This window comes from Salvelinus alpinus, chromosome 5, assembly GCF_045679555.1.
Source record: "Salvelinus alpinus chromosome 5, SLU_Salpinus.1, whole genome shotgun sequence".
In the NCBI taxonomy this organism is placed as follows: domain Eukaryota; kingdom Metazoa; phylum Chordata; class Actinopteri; order Salmoniformes; family Salmonidae; genus Salvelinus; species Salvelinus alpinus.
In genome coordinates, this window is record NC_092090.1 from 86,018,609 (window position 1) to 86,039,393 (window position 20,785).

At 41.1% G+C, this 20,785-nt stretch overlaps 1 protein-coding gene and 1 long non-coding RNA gene across 4 annotated transcripts; one reads left to right on the forward strand and one right to left on the reverse strand.

Moving 5' to 3' along the window:
• Positions 1 to 2,977: 2,977 nt before the first annotated feature.
• LOC139577134 (putative nuclease HARBI1) lies at positions 2,978 to 6,704 on the reverse strand. 3 transcript variants are annotated; one of them, XM_071403987.1, is made up of 8 exons: positions 5,956 to 6,704; positions 5,692 to 5,868; positions 5,377 to 5,607; positions 4,891 to 5,289; positions 4,238 to 4,792; positions 4,053 to 4,168; positions 3,845 to 3,956; positions 2,978 to 3,750 (listed from the first exon to the last, which is right to left on the reverse strand). In XM_071403987.1, the coding sequence occupies exons 5-8, from the start codon at positions 4,707 to 4,709 to the stop codon at positions 3,380 to 3,382; spliced, it is 1,071 nt and encodes a 356-aa protein (XP_071260088.1). In that variant the 5' UTR covers positions 4,710 to 4,792; positions 4,891 to 5,289; positions 5,377 to 5,607; positions 5,692 to 5,868; positions 5,956 to 6,704; the 3' UTR covers positions 2,978 to 3,379. The 3 variants fall into 3 exon arrangements, with proteins under 3 accessions (XP_071260088.1, XP_071260087.1, XP_071260089.1); XM_071403986.1 differs by having other exon boundaries at positions 4,238 to 5,607; XM_071403988.1 differs by lacking the exon at positions 5,956 to 6,704 and having other exon boundaries at positions 4,238 to 5,289; positions 5,692 to 5,903.
• Positions 6,705 to 6,709: 5 nt separating this feature from the next.
• Positions 6,710 to 19,858, forward strand: LOC139577135 (uncharacterized). The gene is made up of 2 exons (XR_011675214.1): positions 6,710 to 7,116; positions 16,971 to 19,858. It is a non-coding gene; the product is annotated as an uncharacterized lncRNA (long non-coding RNA).
• The last annotated feature ends 927 nt before the right edge of the window (positions 19,859 to 20,785 follow it).

Consider the following 20,785-nt stretch of genomic DNA (forward strand, 5'->3'; position numbering starts at 1 on the left):
CTGATGTTATGACTAATGTGTCGACCATGCATAAAACCAGATTGTTCTTCATCAATTATATGATGTAAGCCTTGTTTCAAGCTTTGAGCAAATACAATGGCAAATAACTTTCCATCATTATTCAACAGCCTAATGGGCCTCCAGTTGTCCATATAAAGACTATCCTTATTATGTTTGGGAATCAAAGTAATTGCACCTTGATTTAAAGAAGGCGGTAACTCCCATTTTTCTATTTTCTTGGAACATAGCAAGAATGAAAGGAATCAATCGATCATTGAATGTTTTATAGAACCTACTTGTTAAACCATCATTTCCAGGGAATCTGTTGTCCTTAAGGCTTTATTTTTTGTGGGTACTTTTTACCCCAATTTTGTGATTTCCAATTGGTAGTTACAGTCTTGTCCCATCGCTGCAAATCCCCTACGGACTCGGGAGAGGCGAAGGTCGAGAGCCATGCATCCTCCGAAACACGACCCTGCCAAGCTGCACTGCTTCTTGACACACTGCTCGCTTAACCCGGAAGCCAGCCGCACCAATGTGTTGGGGGAAACACCGACCAGCTGGTGACCGAAGTCAGCTTGCAGGCGCCCAGCCCACCATAAGGAGTTGCTAGAGCGCGATGGGACAAGGAAATCCCAGCCGGCCAAACCCTCCCCTAACCCGGACGACGCTAGGCCAATTGTGCGCTGCCTCATGGGTCTCCTGGTCACGGCCAGCTGTGACACAGCCTGGGTTCGACCCAGTTCTCTAGTGACACCTCAAGCATTGCGATGCAGTGCCTTAGGCTTTTAATACAATATTTTATTTCCATTTCAGATAACTCATCATCACAAAAATCCCTGAAATCATTATCTATCTTCTTAGCAATGTTTTCTACATTGTCTAATAAAGAATCTATATATGGGAAGTTGACTGGGCTGATGCTGCATGCAACATGCTGAGAGATTTCTTTAGGATTTTCATTGGAAGTATTATTGATCATTAATTTACATACAGAATTCCTTTCGCCTGCCTTTTTTTCTTAATTAAATAAATATTTTGTATTTTTCTCGCATTCTTCCATACATTTTTGCCTTGATCTTACAAACGCTCCCTGGGCCTGTTCCTCGTAGATACAGTCTAACTGCATTTGCAGGGATGATAGCTTCAGTAATTCCTGATTAGTTAGATCAGATTTTTTTGTATAATCCATTATTCCATTTATGATGTTATATTCTTTTGGCACAAGCAACTTCTTTCCCCACTGAAATAGCCAAAAGCCTTATATCAAATTTCATTAGTTCCCAGTAACTTCCAAACGTATTCATATCACAAGCACGGTTCCAATATTTATCAATAATTCCTGCTACTTCCTTCTTAAATCCTTCATTCTCTAGAATAAGTCTTATTACATTTTCAGTAAACTTGACTAACTTTTTTTTGTTGACAAACCATGCATATTTATCTTTATTGAAATTCCTTTGTGGTCTGTTAAAATCGATGGTTAAATTGCGACTGTATCAATCTTGTCAGCCATATCTTCAGATATCAGCCAGAAATCAATACGGTATTGAATAGATACATATTTGGTACTCCATGTAAACATCTTCTTATATAAGTTCTTATGTCTCCAAATATTTAAAACACCTAACCTTAAACATATATTCCTAGTTGCTATCCTTAGGAGGCCATCGATCTAGATTATCATGTAATACTGTATTAAAATCTCTACCCCATATTACTTTGGCCAACAGAAATGTTGACATAATTTGACTTATTTTCCTCTCAATGTCTCTAAATAAAATACAGTTACTTGACTTGTTATTGGTAGCATAAGTATTCACAACAGTGAATTTAATTTGGTTGACATCTACCAAAAGCATAATCCATCACTGCATAATCTGCGCATTATCTTCTTCATGACTGTCTATGACCCTTAAAGTTGCCTTTTAAAATAGCGACACCTGCTGACCGATTGGTACCAAATGAAAGCCAAATATAATTTCCCCATTGACACGTCCAAAACGCAGTGTCTGTGGAACAGGCATGAGTTTATTGAATTGAATAAAAGTCGACACTCTTACCCTTACAATACAAAAATAAAGACTTCCTTTTAAAAATATTACGTATTGTTCATGATCCTAATCTGCTACGAAAAAGTCACTTCCGGTCAGGAATGGCGTGTTTTAAGGGACTCTCCTGTGATTGGCTAGTCTGGAAAACATCGGAGCGCTGAATTTGCAGTACCAAAGACAGAGAGTAAAGGTTGATCGGGGGCCTGTTGCACAAAACTAGGATAAGGGATTAAGCCAGGATATCTTGGTGATCCTGGCTCAATTGATCCGTAATCCGGTTGCACTAAAGATGGATAGGGGGCAGGAGGATATGTTATGGTATAAATTACCATGGAGATTTATTCTGTGGAGCTAGCCTGCTCCAGACCAGGCTAAATTCCAGGATCTATTTAATCTCATCCCTAATGTCAGTCAGCAGTCACCACAAATGGAAACCAATAGTTATTTCACTGCTCACTATACATTGTTATCACATATAACTAGACCCACTGTTATTATTTAAACGTTTGTGATCATTAATTTCAATGATTTTGGATAAAAAATGATTTTTAGATGATGTTGCTATCATTAGATAATTTAGTTTCCCATAGACTATAAGGCTATATATAAAATGATAGAATATTAGGGCCACAGAGGGGGAAAAAACACAAGTCATAATATTGTAACCAGTTGTTTTAAAGGAGGACAGTTGTTAAAATGACAGATGTGGGGCATTTCGTGAAATTGTACTTCAGTATGGTTTCATAAACAAAGACATGCTGATGTGCCAGAATATTAAGTATCACATTGTCATAAGTATCAAAACTGTAAAAACAATATGTAGCTTTTCTGCAGAAAGAACCAGCCTCATAAATTTATGACTTTATCCTTTTTCTTCAGTGTGGCCCTAGTACTCTGTCATATAAACAAATACACATTCCATATGAATATAAAAACACAATGTGTAACATTATGTTCCTTTATTGAATAAGGACAAAACAAAGCAGGTAAACCATCAGCTCCTTTCGAAACTGAAGTCACAGTGACTCTACAAGATGGAAAGCACAGAATCCAAGCATATTATACAAAATGATACATACACATTCAAAGGTCTGTATATAACACACCCTGCATGTCTGCACACTAAAATAAATGCAGGACAAATCCATACACATCAACTGAACAGACAAATGAATGGATGCAGTAGCCTCCCTGCAGCCTTGTATTACACACAGTATACCGCACAAACATCATAAGAGGCCAAATTCGTCAAAAAACGAACCCAAAAAAACCCAAATTCCTCTGCCACCGCAGGACATATTTAACCAAAATTGAAAGCACACATACTAACTAAAATAATTCAACACATATTGGTCCCTCAGCAGCCGACCACTGTCGTCATCAGGGAAGATTGCCGGATTGTCCCAGTCCATGGCTGGTGGCACTCTGGGGGCCCTCTCCTTCCTCAGGCAGGCCACATTGTGGAGGACAGCACAAGCCACAGTAATATCACATGCCCTAACAGGGCTGACCCTTAATTTGTGAAGGCAGTGAAAGCGTGCCTTCAGGAGGCCAAAGGTCATTTCAACTCTGGCCCTGGTCCTGGCATGGGCATGGTTGTAGGCCTGCTGTGCTTCCTGGGGGTCTGTGAAAGGTGTCAGGAGAAAAGGCTGGCAGCCATACCCCCTGTCTCCCAGCAACACACCAGAGAATTCACCTGTCAACACAAAATCTCATCATTACTACCTCATAAACACAGTGATATTCTTGACACAGCCATGATGGTTATAAATAGGGGTTGTGTGGCTTACCTTGTGATAGGCACTGATAGATTTCAGAGGCCCGAAAGATTCTGGAGTCATGGACTGAGCCAGGCCATTTTGCCACAACATTGCTGATCACACAGTCAGCATTGCAGACCATCTGAAATCATAAGATGAGGAATATTACACCAATCAATGCACATCACTGGCAATGCAGAGTGTTCGTCAATGTACAATATCAAAAAGTTATGTTCACCTGAACATTAATGCTGTGAAAGGATTTCCTATTCACAAAATCGGCCTCATGGGCACCTGAGGGGGCTTTTATCCTTATGTGTGTGCAGTCCACTGCACCAATGACATTGGGGAAACCTGTCACACAAAGTAATGAGTATCCTACTATGTGTTAACAGTTGTCCTGTAATTTGTAGATCCTCTTACCTGCAATCCTATAGAACTCCTCTTTGATGTCACAGAGTCTTCTGTGGCCAGGGAAGGAGATGAAGACATCTGCTAATGCTTTGATAGCCAGACACACACTCCTTATTGTGCGGCAAATTGTGGCCTTGTTCAGCTGTTCTGCATCCCCCACTGAGTACAGGAAGGCTCCACTAGCAAAAAAGCGCAAGGCCACACAAACCATTTGCTCCACACTCAGTGCATGGCTCCGTGCAGTGCGGTGCTTAATCCTGGGACCCAGTAGTCTGCATAGATACCTGATGCCATCTGCAGAAAACCTGTATCTTTCATATAGATGGTCATCAGGGAAGGCCAGTGGGTCCAACCGGTCCCTGAAGACCCTTTCTCGCCTGAAGGCTCTCCTCAGCACAAGTGCTTCTTCATCCACCACATCTCGCACGAATGGGCATGCCATTGTCAGAGCAGAAAGGAACACACAATTTTGGGCCTTCATATAGGCTAGTGGCCACACCTGGTGCTGGGGGGGTGGGCAAAAGAGGGCGATGCCTTATAACGATGACTTGGTTGTACTGATTGCTGGGAAAATAAAAAAAACCTTAGAAAGATGCCACCGTCCTGTGTGCTCACAATAAGAGCTCATATGTCATGGCTCACTTGACTTTACGAGAATATACCTAATTTTTATTTTGAGCTGTGTCATCTTCTTGGAGCTGGGGGAGGAAAGAAAAATAATGATTAATACATTTGTGTTACAGTTAGCATACAGTGTACATTGAAGGCATATCTCACCTCCCTCTCAAGTTTTTTTATTTCAAGGTCCAGTTTCCTAATTGTCCTCTTTTTTATTTCGGACTCCAGTGCAAGATTTTCCATCTTTTTCTTCTTGTACTGAATGTCTATGTCTGCCAGTTCTATTTGGCGCCGGAGGTGGTTGCCATACAACTTTCTGATAGCTTGTGAGCTCTGTGAACACAATACAATTAGCGCAGCTGGAATTTGGCAGGATGTGGTGTCCTTTTATTAATACGCACTATGTTGCCAGGCTGGTTTTCCCACTGTATAGCATCTGGGTCCTGTAAAAGAAATTAGATTTTTTGATTTTGATGAGGACTCCTCACCATTGTAGAGTAAATAGTACTTTCACAGTCTTAACATGATACCTCATGCCTTCTGGAATCCAGAGAGATGGTCTCCTCCTCATCATCGTCTCCATCATGTGCTGTTGCTGCTGCACTGGGGCCTTCACCCTATCACATTTAATCGGATTCATATTGAAGCTAGTAGACAAGACATGCCAGGCCTACAGTATGCCTTTGATGGAGTACTCACTGGATCAGCATCGTCTGGTGCTTGTGCTGGTGGCTCTAACAGGAACACAGTGCTGCCAGACACTGCAAGGCAATAGGTAAACCAAAGTCAGACAGTTGATTCAATATGAATGTGGTTGTATCCCATGTAGAGATGGAAGGACATACCTTGAATGAAGCGGGTGGCATCTTGGGAGGAACCTATGCTCGTCTCTTTCCCCCCAGGGATCCCCTCTAAGACGGGCCTGCCTTTATTTAGCTCCAAGGCCATGTCCTCTGCTGGGGTAAGGTCAGCCTTTGGTGACCCACCACCCGTGCCTTGTCTGTGGGTATTCTTTTTCACTGCTAAAACAGTACAGACAATGTGTGAGCAGGCACCTTCTGGGTACAATATATACTTGTGCTTTGTTAAATATTAGTCAGGGACCATACCATTCTGCAGAATGTTCTTGTATTTGATTTTGACCTGCTGCCATGTCCGTTTTGGCCCGTTCATGTTTAATCTACACACACACACACACACACACACACACACATTTAATGGAGTCACACTGCAAAAAATTACTTGGTATTTTTGTCTTGTTTTCAGTAAAAATATCAAAAAATGTATCATAGCTTTATACAGTGTGATGGAGTTACTTTACACAATTTCACTCATATCTGCAGTGCATTTCAATTAAAAATTTAACCGTTTCATAATTACAGTACAACTGCATTTTTGGAGATGTGAATTAAATATTTGAATTGTAATTGTGATGTTTCAGCGGAGCGGTGAGTGTGTAATTGTGCACTACTTACGCATTCAGGCGGTCTGCAATACTTTGCCACGCTTTTTCTCTTTGCTTTATCACTGTGGCGGTGTTGCCTTTCTTCTTAATTATATATTTTACCTCCTCGTATGCCTCCATGAGGATTTGTGCTTCCGACGGGGAAAAGTACGCGGCTCTAGTTGCCATGGTAAATCAGTTAATCTGTGATCTGTGGCGGGGTCTATTTGAGTGAGCCGTGAGCGCGCACCTATCCAGGATTGGTTTCACCTGGCTTAATGAATCCGTGTCTGCTCATCCTGGCTTGGTCTTTGTGCAACCAATTAAGCCTGGACGCACATGTTTTGGCTTCATTGAGCTCAGCTGAGTCATTTATCCCGGATGTCTTAATTCTACTTTTGTGCAACAGGCCCCGGGTGTCATTGGCTACAGGGATTCCTATCTTCCCCTTTCTCTAATATATCTGCCGCATGGAAAAGAACAACATACCCATTTCCCGCAATGTTTAATTTTTAATCTCATTCACTACCTCGCACAGTAGGTGGCGGCAATACACCAATAGGTTGTAGTAGTCTGCCATTTAAATTTAAAGAAGAAGAAAGAACACACTAGATAGCTACCAACCATTGTGTGAAAATGTCTAATATAGAGTTGTTGAGATTGATTTTCAACGAACGATTTAGAGCGTGTCCTAAGCTTTTCAGAGCTGTTGAAAAGACCATAACAGAGTACCAGGAAAATGTTTCTCCATCGAAAGAGGAGAACGACAGTGTAAAGAGGCTGCTTGATTTCATCATTCTACCAGAGATACAGTTACATAGAGCAGGTCTGTTACACTTTACGTCTCGTCATTAAACAATTTCATAAACATTGGCAATTCGTTAATTTAGCTATTAAACATGGGTAATTTCTTGTTGATCAGTAGCGTCGGACCGGGGGAGCCCTAGCCCAACAATGGACTAAAGGGGCCTAACGTTAGGCTACTCCTTTAGTACTTATTAAGGACCTTACATATTCTTTTATAAAAGCGAGTTGGCTCTGGAAGCCAAAACAGTCAAATACTCCATCTAAACATGAATCGATTCTCAATTGTGGTACGTATCTAGAAACATAAATCCCTCTATTTTCATATTACATTACAAAATAATTTCAAATGCAAAATACACACTTACTCTACAGTGATTTAAAGTGGAGCTGACAGCATTTGAGCAGCATGAAATATTATAAAATCTGCTCATGTACACGCTCCAGGAAGAATGAAACTTTTAAAAATAATTTTCTGACAAGCGAGAACTTGAAAATGACCAAATCTAAGTGTTCATCAATTCTTAATGTTTGGGAATTACATACACTAAGGTATTTGTGAAAATGCTATAGCAATATAGAGTGGGAATGGGGCCGTGCGTTTGGACAATTAATAAAAAACTGTCTACGCCAATCAGAGCTACAGTAGGCCTTTATGCAAACAAGTCATTTTTGATTGTAACATTTGATTTCAATCACTTTTTGACTGCACCCCTTTTGATTTGAATGAAACTTTCCATACATATTTGCCCATGGTTGAAGTGGTCAGAAAGTGACTTTTTGGACTTGAATGCCAAAACATTTATGAGATAGAGGTGCCCAAAGTCGATCCATTTTGCATAATAACCCACCATACCATGAGCCATCCATGTCTTCATCACTGGAAAAGATAAACGGTTGAGACTGATCATTTCCTCAAATAGTTCAAAAATATAAAATGTATTTTTACCTTTTTAAAATGATCAACAACAACAAAAAATACATTTCTGCATATGTTATAGCTTAGACCATTTTTAAGATCTAAGGTTTTTGTGTTGAGCCCGCCATCGGTTGAGACAACATGCTCTTGAATACAGGGTGGGTGTCATGTCTAGGCTGATAAATGTTCTAAAAACAACTTTCAAATGGTAACACAAAGAGGGTTGGAGGTCCACACATCAGAGAATGTTGACTTGAATGAGAATATATATTGTTGTAAATCAGGGATGGGCAACTTTGATGGGTGTGGGGGCCACAAAACATCTGAACTCATCATGAGGGACTGCAGTGGCTCACGGGTCTGCGTACCACATCCATACCCACACATGCAGTCAGAGCCAGCCTTTTGGGGGGCCCTAAGCGAAATATTGCTTAGGGGCCCCCGCCACCTTGCAAGCAAAACATTTTAGCGGAGAGAAAAATAGATGTTTTAGAGTGAATTTCCTGATATTCTACACAATTTGCCATGGGGGGTACAGAAAATGTTGCAGTTTTAAAGTACGTTTTCTGCAATTCTACACTTGCCATGGGCGGAGAGAGTATTTGGCAATTTTAAAACTCATGTAATGCAATTCTACTTGTTTTGCCATTGGGTGGAAAGAAAAATTAGCAGTTTTAAATGTTTGCCGCTTTAATTTGAGGGAGAGTGACTAGCAAAACCAATGGGGGTTGCCCGGTCGGTAATTCAATCATGATTACTACAAGTTTAGATAGCTGGCCCCTAGACTAATTTACCAATCTAAAAATGTTTTGCTGACATGGGCTAATTGAGTGACTGTCAGTAACGAGAAACTGCTGATGCACAACCAAATGTTGAAATTGCACCTTGTGTATTCAAATCAAATCAAATTTTATTTGTCACATACACATGGTTAGCAGATGTTAATGTGAGTGTAGCGAAATGCTTGTGCTTCTAGTTCCGACAATGCAGTAATAACCAACAAGTAATCTAACCTAACAATTCCACAACTACTACCTTATACACACAAGTGTAAAGGGATAAAGAATATGTACATAAAGATATATGAATGAGTGATGGTACAGAACGGCATAGGCAAGATGCAGTAGATGGTATAGTGTACAGTCTATACATATGAGATGAGTAATGTAGGGTATGTAAACATAAAGTGGCATAGTTTAAAGTGGCTAGTGATACATGTATTACATAATTTCCATCAATTCCCATTATTAAAGTGGCTGGAGTTGAGTCAGTATGTTGGCAGCGGCCACTAAATGTTAGTGGTGGCTGTTTAACAGTCTGATGGCCTTGAGATAGAAGCTGTTTTTCAGTCTCTCGGTCCCTGCTTTGATGTACCTGTACTGACCTCGCCTTCTGGATGATAGCGGGGTGAACAGGCAGTGGCTCAGGTGGTTGTTGTCCTTGATGATCTTTATGGCCTTCCTGTGACATCGGGTGGTGTAGGTGTCCTGGAGGGCAGGTAGTTTGCCCCCGGTGATGCGTTGTGCAGACCTCACTACCCTCTGGAGAGCCTTACGGTTGTGGGCGGAGCAGTTGCCGTACCAGGCGGTGATACAGCCCGACAGGATTCTCTCGATTGTGCATCTGTAGAAGTTTGTGAGTGCTTTTGGTGACAAGCCAGAATTTCTTCAGCCTCCTGAGGTTGAAGAGGCGCTGCTGCGCCTTCTTCACAACGCTGTCTGTGTGGGTGGACCAATTCAGTTTGTCCGTGATGTGTACACCGAGGAACTTAAAACTTTCCACCTTCTCCACTACTGTCCCGTCGACGTGGATAGGGGGGTGCTCCCTCTGCTGTTTCCTGAAGTCCACAATCATCTCCTTTGTTTTGTTGACGTTGAGTGTGAGGTTATTTTCCTGACACCACACTCCGAGGGCCCTCACCTCCTCCCTGTAGGCCGTCTCGTCGTTGTTGGTAATCAAGCCTACCACTGTAGTGTCGTCCGCAAACTTGATGATTGAGTTGATTGAGTTGATTGATGATTGAGATGGCCACGCAGTCGTGGGTGAACAGGGAGTACAGGAGAGGGCTCAGAACGCACCCTTGTGGGGCCCCAGTGTTGAGGATCAGCGGGGTGGAGATGTTGTTACCTACCCTCACCACCTGGGGGCGGCCCGTCAGGAAGTCCAGGACCCAGTTGCACAGGGCGGGGTCGAGACCCAGGGTCTCAAGCTTGATGACGAGTTTGGAGGGTACTATGGTGTTAAATGCTGAGCTGTAGTCGATGAACAGCATTCTCACATAGGTATTCCTCTTGTCCAGATGGGTTAGGGCAGTGTGCAGTGTGGTTGCGATTGCGTCGTCTGTGGACCTATTGGGTCGGTAAGCAAATTGGAGTGGGTCTAGGGTGTCAGGTAGGGTGGAGGTGATATGGTCCTTGACTAGTCTCTCAAAGCACTTCATGATGACGGAAGTGAGTGCTACGGGGCGGTAGTCGTTTAGCCCAGTTACCTTAGCTTTCTTGGGAACAGGACGAATGGTGGCCCTCTTGGTTATTTTATTTTTTATTTTTGTGGGAACAGCAGACTGGGATAAGGATTGATTGAATATGTCCTTAAACACACTTAAACACACCAGCCAGCATGCTCTGAGGACGCGGCTGGGAATGCCGTCTGGGCCTGCAGCCTTGCGAGGGTTAACACGTTTAAATGTTTTACTCACCTCGGCTGCAGTGAAGGAGAGCCCGCAGGTTTTGGTAGCGGGCCGTGTCAGTGGCACTGTATTGTCCTCAAAGCGAGCAAAAAAGTTATTTAGTCTGTCTGGGAGCAAGACATCCTGGTCCGCGACGGGGCTGGTTTTCTTTTTGTAATCCGTGATTGACTGTAGACCCTGCCACATACCTCTTGTGTCTGAGCTGTTGAATTGTGACTCTACTTTGTCTCTATACTGGGACTTAGCTTGTTTGATTGCCTTGCGGAGGGAATAGCTACACTGTTTGTATTCGGTCATGTTTCCGGTCACCTTGCCCTGGTTAAAAGCAGTGGTTCGCGCTTTCAGTTTCACGCGAATGCTGCCATCAATCCATGGTTTCTGGTTTGGGAATGTTTTAATCGTTGCTGTGGGTACGACATCGTCAATGCACTTTCTAATGAACTCGCTCACCGAATCAGCATATTCGTCAATGTTGTTGTTGGACGCAATGCGGAACATATCCCAATCCACGTGATCGAAGCAGTCTTGAAGCGTGGAATCAGATTGGTCGGACCAGCGTTGAACAGACCTGAGCGTGGGAGCTTGCTGTTTTAGTTTCTGTTTGTAGGCTGGAAGCAACAAAATGGAGTCGTGGTCAGCTTTTCCGAAAGGAGGGCGGGGGAGGGCCTTATATGCGTCGCGGAAGTTAGAATAACAATGATCCAAGGTTTTTCCAGCCCTGGTAGCACAATCGATATGCTGATAGAATTTAGGGAGTTTTGTTTTCAGATTAGCCTTGTTAAAATCCCCAGCTACGATGAATGCAGCCTCAGGGTGTGTGGTTTCCAGTTTACAAAGAGTCAGATAAAGTTTGTTCAGGGCCATCGATGTGTCTGTTTGGGGGGGAATATATACGGCTGTGATTATAATCGAAGAGAATTCCCTTGGTAGATAATGCGGTCGACATTTGATTGTGAGGAATTCTAAATCTGGTGAACAGAATGACTTGAGTTCCTGTATGTTGTTATGATCACACCACGTCTCGTTGATCATAAGGCATACACCCCCGCCCCTCTTCTTACCAGAAAGATGTTTGTTTCTGTCGGCGCGATGCGTGAAGAAACCAGCTGGCTGCACCGACTCCGTTAGCGTCTCTCGAGTGAGCCAAAATGTATGGAAAGTTTTGTTTAAATCAAAAGGGATGCTGTCAAAAAGTGATTGAATCCAAATGGTTTTACCCCTTGTTAAGTTACTCTTCTTTTCTGAGAGTATATTCTATCATAGACAGTAAAAGTCCATTTCCCCCCTCTCCTTGACTCTAGTGTATCGCGTCCAGTGTCCCCCTCACTGGTTGCTGGTTTGAAACAAGGAATTTAATGTCCACAAACGCCAACAAGTACATGCGATTTCTTGCCAGCTGGCCATCGTTAAGTGCTGACACCTCAGTTCCATAGCATTTCGAATTGTTTTTTCTTTCCACAGTGCAATGCACTCCTTGCTTGATGTGTGCCTAGAAAATCCTTTAGTATGTATGCTTCCAGTTAGAATACCCGGATTAGGTGAAGGTCTTGTGCGTTAGCGTTGGACCCAAAAACAGAACTTTCGACCCGGGAAACAAAATACTGAATCTGCAGTAACTGAGTATTACAGCCACTCTTCTTATGAACCAGTTGCGATAAAATTAATGTTTTGCAGGTTAGCGTTTTTGAATTAACCTTGTTCTGGAGGCAGCTCTGCAGAGTGGTCACGAGCTGGCACAGCTACAAGTCATAAAACCTGATTTAAAACCTAACCGTAACCACACTGCTAACCCAAATGCCTAGCCCTAACCTTAAATTAATACCCAACATTTTGGTAATTTTAGTTTTTATGAATTTTTACAATATAGCCAATTTTGACTTTGCATCTGGCCTATATAAGGGTAAATCGCTCAGTTCTGCCTCCAGGACAAGACTCATGACAATAAAATGTGAACGTTTTTTGGACAGAACCTGCGGGTAGGGTAGGATTCTAGGCTAACCTGTGCTGGCTCCTCTGTTCCAAGATCGTCAGGAACAGTCAGAGGTGCAGGGGGCTGTGAAGCCATTATCATTTATGTTCCTCTAACTGACCTGAATGCCTCTGCTGATCCCACAGCTATTGTATGCAATAATCATGTGCCTATGAACCAGAGTTATGCTGTTAGCACTGAGGCGGTGTGCCCTAGTATGAAGTCCACTGTGTTCAGCTCACACTGCACTAACATAAATAGCATGAGCATGTCTACTTCTGCTAAGCTTCCCAGTAAAGCAATGAAAACAGTCAAGCATCCCAGAAAAGTGCTAAAAATAGCCCACATTAACATATGTAGTCTAAGAAACAAGGTTCATGAAGTCAATAACTTGCTAGTAACAGATGCCATTCATATTCTGACTATCTCTGAAACTCACTTAGATAATACCTTTGATGTTACAGTGGTAGCAATACATTGTTATAACCTCTACAGTAAATACAGAAATGCCAATGGGGGCGGTGTTGCAGTCTATATTAACTTCTTATGGCTGGGGGGCAGTATTGAGTAGCTTGGATGAATAAGGTGCCCAGAGTAAACTGCCTGCTACTCAGGCCCAGAAGCTAAGATATGCATATTATTAGTAGATTTCGATAGAAAACACTCTGAAGTTTCTAAAACTGTTTGAATGATGTCTGTGAGTATAACAGAACTCATATGGCAGGCAAAAACCTGAGAAAAAATCCAACCAGGAAGTGGGAAATCTGAGGTTTGTAGGTTTAAGTCTTTGCCTATCCAATATACAGTGTAAAATTTGGTCCGATTGCACTTCCTAATGCTTCCACTAGATGTCAACAGTCTTTAGAACCTTGTTTCAGGCTTCTACTGTGAAGGGGGAGAGAATAAGAGCTGTTTGAGTCAGGTGTCTGGCAGAATGCCATGAGCTCAAACAGGCTAGCGCCCGTGAGAGTTAGCTGCGTTCCTTTTCCTTTCTAAAGACAAAGGAATTGTCCAGTTGGAATATTATTGAAGATTTATGTTAAAATCATCCTAAAGATTGATTCTATACATCGTTTGACATGTTTCTACGAACTGTAATATAACTTTTTTGACTTTTCGTCTGGACTAAGTGCCTGCACCTCTTGAATTTGGATTTGTCAACTAAACGTGCAAACAAAAAGGAGGTATTTGGACATAAATGATGGACTTTATCGAACAAAACAAACATTTATTGTGGAACTGGGATTCCTGGGAGTGCATTCCGATGAAGATCATCAAAGGTAAGTGAATATTTATAATGCTATTTCTGACTTCTGTTGACACCACAACATGGCGGGTATCTGTATGGCTTGTTTCGGTCTCTGAGCGCTGTACTCAGATTATTGCATAGTGTGCTTTTTCCGTAAAGCTTTTTGAAATCTGACACAGCGGTTGCATTAAGGAGAAGTATATCTTTAAGAGCCACATTCCTTGAAAGCTTAGAGAGAATCTCCTGTTAAATACTGTTGAAGTAATATGGCTACAGGTTCATCTGCCTCACCTAAAGCCCATTCTTGTGGGAAGCTGCTATAGACCACCAAGTGCTAACAGTCAGTATCTGGATAATATGTGTGATATCAACAGGAAGGTATGCTTTCTGGGTGATTTCGATATTGACTGGCTTTCGTCAAGCTGCCCACTCAAGAAAAAGCTTCAAACTGTAACCAGTTGCTTATCCCAGTTACTAATGAGCAGGCAGCCATTAAGAAAATGACTGTAAAAACTGTTAAATACCTGTGGATTGATGAATTGAAAAATTGTATGGCTGAGAGGGATGAGGCAAAAGGTATGACAAATAAATCTGGCAGCACAACCGATTGGCAAAAGTACTGCAAATTGAGAAATCAGGTGCCTAAATTGAATAAAAAGAAGAAACTATATTATGAAACAAAGATGCATAATATAAAGAATGATAGTAAAAAATCTTTGGAGCACCTTAAATTACATTTTGGGCAAAAAGGCAAACCCAGCTCCATCATTCATTGAATCAGATGGCTCATTCATCATAAAACCCACTGATATTACCAACTACTTTAATTATTGTTTTTATTGGCAAGATTAGCAAATTTAGGCATGACATGCTAGCAACAAACGCTGACACTACACATCCAAGTATATCTAACCAAATTATGAAAGACAAGCATTGTCATTTTGAATTCCGAGTGTGGAAGAGGTGAAAAAATTGTTGTCTATCAACAATGACAAGTCACCGGGGTCTGACAACTTGAATGGAAAATTGAGGATAACAGTGGATGATATTGCCACTCCTATTTGCCATATCTTCAATTCAAGCCTACTAGAAAGTGTGTGCCCTCAGGCCTGGAGGGAAGCGAAAGTCATTCCACTACCTAAGAATAGTAAAGCCCCCTTTACTGGCTCAAATGTTACCAACCCTTAGTAAACTTTTGGAAATAATTGTGTTTGACCAGATACAATGCTATTTTACAGTAAACAAATTAACAGACTTCCAGCATGCTTAGAGGGAAGGCCATTCAACAAGCACAGCACTTACATGAATGACTGATTGGCTGAGAGAAATCTATGATAAAAAGATTGTGGGGGGGGTGTTTTGTTAGACTTTAGTGAGGCTTTTGACATTATCGATCATAGTCTGCTGCTGGGAAAAAGTATGTGTTATGGCTTTAAACCCCCTGCTCTATTGTGGATAAAGAGAGCTGTCTAACAGAACACAGAGGGGGGTCTTTAATGGAAGCCTCTCCAACATAATCCAGGCAGAATCAGGAATTCCCCAAGGCAGCTGTCTCTGTTTTTTAAATTATTACTAACAACATGCCTCTGGCTTTGAGTAAACCCAGTGTTTATGTATGCGGATGACAACACTATACACACCAGCTACTACAGCAAATGAAATGACTGCAACACTTAACAAAGAGCTGCAGTTAGTTTCAGAATGGGTGGCAAAGAATAAGTTAGTCCTAAATATTTGAACTAAAAACATTTAGGACAAATCATTCACTAAACCCTAAACTAACTAAATCTTATAAAGAATAATGTGGAAATTGAGCAAGTTGAGTTGACTAAACTGCTTGGATTAACCTTGGATTGTAAACTGTCATGGTCAAAACATATTGATGTTCAGTTGTGTGGTCAGGTGCCACAAGGAGGAACTTAAGAAAATTGCAATTGGCTCAGAACAGGGCAGCACGGCTGGCCCTTGGATGGATACAGAGAGCTAACATTAATAATATGCATGTCAATCTCTACTGGCTCAAAGTGGAGGAGAATTTTACTTCATCACTAGTTGTTTTTATGCGAGGTATTGACTTGTTGAATGCACTTAGCTGTCTGTTTGAACTACTGGCACACAGCTTGGACACCCATGCATACCCCACAAGACTAGCCACCAGAGGTCTCTTCACAGTCCCCAAGTCCAGAACAGACTATGAGAGGTGCACAATACTACATAGAGCCATGCAAGCAGTAGTAGTAGTAGTAGTTGAGTACCCGTGGCTTAGGTAATGAATAGCACCGTCAGCTGTTTTTCAACTAACCTTTACATGGCAATACTTTCTACATTCTTGACTTGGAAGACACCGGTGTTGCTCACATTGCTAGTTGCAGGTGGAACGTTTTGACTTAGAAAATGCTCTGTTATTACATTTTTGCTACAAATTTAATGACAGATCCTTTTCTATATTCCAACGTTCCCCCTGCAATTAGCCATGGGAGTTTAGCAAGTATCGGTGACTTTCAAATTGAGAACGAAGAAAGTGTCGCTAAGTTAAGGTTAGTCGAAAATATCCTAATTGCAGCTAAACAGCAATGCACGACCTCAGACACAAGCTTTAGCTCTGCTGCTGAGGGTCCAGTTTACATGGCTAGGGGAGCTCTTGGGAACCCAAGGCCACATTGAGTATACATTGCAAAATGTTTTGCTACGGTTTATTGCGGTGTGCTCTAATGAATATGACCCAGGGGGCACAGCATGCAACGTTTCATTAAACGGAAACAATGCTGTCCTGAGCGACCAGTTGAAAAACTTTGATTATGGTGGTTTAGAGGGTGGATGTGTACATAAACCTTGGGATCATTCCGTTATATTAGTAATTCCATGAGCGTTGCAAACGGGTAACATACATATGAAGGTAGATATTGAAGAATTTACATTGAATGGTCCAAATAGGCATACAAAGCTTTTCATGTGCATTCTAATGGTAACTTAGTTGTTCGCTGCACCTGAAATATTGCCAGGTTTACAGAAACCCTTATTTCAAATACATTCTTTCTCCTTCCCTTCAGATCTCCAGAAAATCACAGTCTCTGAACAGGTTTCCCCTGAGCAGAACCATTGTGAACAAGAATGTAGCCTCAGTCTGGAGCAGGACTCAAAACCCACACAGATTAAAGAGGAACAGGAGGAACTTATGACCAGCCATGGAGAAAAGCCATTTCAAGAGCTGAAGTATGATACTAAAGACTGTATTCATTCCTTTCAGTGTGAAAAGTGAGTATGACGAGTCCTCACATCTGAGCATAACCCGAAGTAAATAATACAAAGACCCCTCCACTGAACAGATCAAAACAGAACCTGGGGAAGAGGACTCATCAGAACTAGCCAGTGACTATAAGCCCATCTCTGCAGTAAATCCAGCCTGTTCTGCAGCTCAGGGTGTAATAGTGAAGTTATTGACTGGAATGAGAGTGAAGGACCTCTGTCAGCTTTGAAGACGCGGAAATCAAAAAGGATGCGGACAGAAAAAGTACAAAGCTCCCTTATCAGCTTTAAGGGCAGGAAATCCGTGGTGTCCCATCTGAAATCACCTATCAGGTCCAACTCTAAACAAATTACCCATATGAGGAGCCGCACAGAGGAGAAATCGCATCGCTGTCAGGATTGTGGAAAATGTTTTGCTCGAGGTGGAGACAGGAGACAAACCACATCCTTGTCATCTTTATAACAAACATTTTACCGAAAGAAGTCATCTGAAAGTGCATATGAGGGTTCATACGGGTGATAAATCATAAATAATTTCGCTGTCAGGATTGTGACAAATTTTTCACTCAGCAATCCAATCAGAATAAGCATATAATGAAATTGCATATGAGGAGTCACAGAGGGGAAGAAACCACATTACTGCTAAAATAGTAGCAAATCTTTCACCACTGGTTTCCAACTCACTCAGGGTTTGTGTCCTGTCTGAAGAAAATGCTTAGTGATGCAAGTGCCTTAAACAGTCATAGGAGAATACACACTGTGGAGAGAATATGTAAGTGCAGTGATTTGTGATTGATGCTTCAAAACAAATGAAACCCTAAGAGGATGCATGAAGAGAATGCACAAAACATGACTGTACCCTGTGTGGGCATCAGACAGAAGATTGAGAGGTACATGTTTCAACTTCCAAGTGGAGACACGGTTCTTGGGGGGGGGTCTGAATAAATTAATGATTCATCTCTGAGAATATTGCATGATGCCCACATAGTTGTCTAACAGAGAGATATGAGGATTTTTTTTGCAACAGGAGTCCCTGCTCATTAGTTTGACATACAGGATATTTGACTGCAGTCCTCTGTAGATGCTACTTGAACTCATCAACTCACTGCATTATTTGATGTCTGTCCTACTGACCTTGGGAAACTGGTGGGAATTAAAAATCACCTCCACTACATTCGGACGTTGGATTTTGACTCCAGCATAAAAATGAATATAAAATGTTAGCTTTGACTTGGACTCACTTGGCATATCAAAATGATGATGTGAAAAATGAAGGCAGAACCTCAATGGTTAAGGAGAGATTAGTATTGGGAGATGAGAAATAAAGTTGACACTTAAAAATATTCTCCTCTTCTTTTCTAAAGTAGGTATCTAATTTTTTTAAATCTTTAAGTTTGGAATATTCTTAGAAACATTTAAATAAACATAATTGATTTTGTTTATTTGACTGGGCATGAAAACTAAAATCCATATCATGCATGGATGAGGGATTTTTATAAATAGCCAGTGGTGTAAAGTAAAAAATACTTTAAAGTACTACTATTTATATTTTTGACAACTTTTAGTTTTACTCCACTACTTTTGTAAAGAAAATAATATACTTTCTATTCTATACATTTTCCCTGACACCCAAAAGTACTCTTTACATTTTGAACGCTTAGCAGGACAGGGACATTTACCAATTCACACACTTATCAAGAGACAATCCCTGGTTATCCCTACTGCTTCTGATCTGGCAGACTCAAACACAAATGCTTCCTTTGTAAATTATGTCTGAGTGTGGCCCTGGCTAGCTGTAAATAAAATAAAAATATTGCTGTCTGATTTGCTTAATATAAGAACTTAGAAATTATTTATACTTTTATTTTTGATACTTAAGTATATTTAAAACCAAATACTTGGACTTTCACTCAAGTAGATTTGTACTGGGTGACTTTCACTTTAGTCATTTTCTATCTTTACTTTTACTCAAGTATGATAATTGGGTACTTTTTCCATCACTGTAAATAGCAATATGATCATGGCACACCCCACCACACACATCAAACGGGAGCAAAGATACCCAACATACCTCATACTGTTGAAGAATGGTGCACAAGTACTTTACTTGAGTATTTATGTTTTTGACAACTTTTACTGCACTACACTCCTAAAGAAAATATGTACTTTGTACTCACATTCATTTCCTCTGATACCCAAAAGTACTTGTTACATTTAGAATTCTAAAGCAAGACAGCAAAATGGTGCAACTCATGGACTTGGATCAAGAGAACGCGCGGCCATCCCTAATGCTTCTGATCGAAATGGTGTTTGTGTTGGAGTATGCCCTTCGCTGTCCTTTAAATGTAAAAATGTTTTAATAATTGTGCCGTCCGGTTTGCTTACCTCTACATTTGCATAGGGAGTGATGTCAGACTTTCTGGCCTAGCCAGAGCCCAGCCTGGGAGGCAGTATTTAAAAGGGCCCCCGAGTGGCGCATCGGTCTAAGGCACAACATCTCAGTGCTAGAGGCGTCACTACAGATCCTGGGCTGTATCACAACCGGCCGTGATTGGGAGTTCCATAGGGCGGCGCACAATTGGCCCAGCGTCGTTTGGGTTAGAGTTTGGCTGGGATAGGCCGTCATTGTAAATACGAATTTGTTCTTAACTGACTTGCCTATTATAAATAAAGGTTAAATAAATAAACCGTCTTGCGAATCCAACAGTTGTGGTTTCATCTCGCTGTGATATTGTCTGCCAGATTTAGCTCTCACATGAAAAATGACTAAGTCATTTCATAGAATTGGAGCAACACCACTTTCTCTTGGTCACAGACGGACAAAAGCACTTATTGCTTAAAGTTGAAGTTGTAACGAGTCTGCACACATTTTAATGGTGTCTCTGCGCCGCTTGGAGGACGTTTAGTAGAAAATTCTCTGCTGTCAGTTATATGAAATAGTTCCAAAATTGTACTGTCACTAAGTATGTTAAAATAAAATAAATGATTAAAGGGGAAAGGTGTTACTATATTAAAATAATTTCTGTCATTTCAAGCTCACTTTTTTTTGGAATAGGGAAAAAAAAAAAAAAAAATCATAATATTTGTACTATGTACTTGAGATTGAGTCCTCAAGTGAGTACACCTCAGCAATTTATACAACAATGTTCAAGACCTTTCTTAAACTATGCAACATGACCAATTATGGCCATCATGAAAAATAATTACGTTTTGGTATGTCTATTTAGGGAGAAATCTAAATGTTGACATATCATTCAACTGGTTATAAGGAATTTGATTCATAGTAAAACCAGTAATTTTTTTACTTTACTCAAGTAGTATTTTACATGGTGACTCACTTTTACTTGAATAATTGTTTACTTATTATTTCATCATTACTTTTACTCAAGTATGATAATTGGGTACTTTTTCCATATTTGACCATTCAAACCATCGCAAAACTTTAGCCTGAATTTCCGTGGGAGATTCTCATTTGGTTTTGCTCAACTCCTGTGTCCGCTCTCTCACCCCTTTTGAAAAAGTTAAAAGGTAACCGAGAAGGTACAGTGCTATCCGGGATCCTTGGGACATCCCTACCCTAACCCTTACTCATTATGTCAACATTAATGAGGTAGGTATG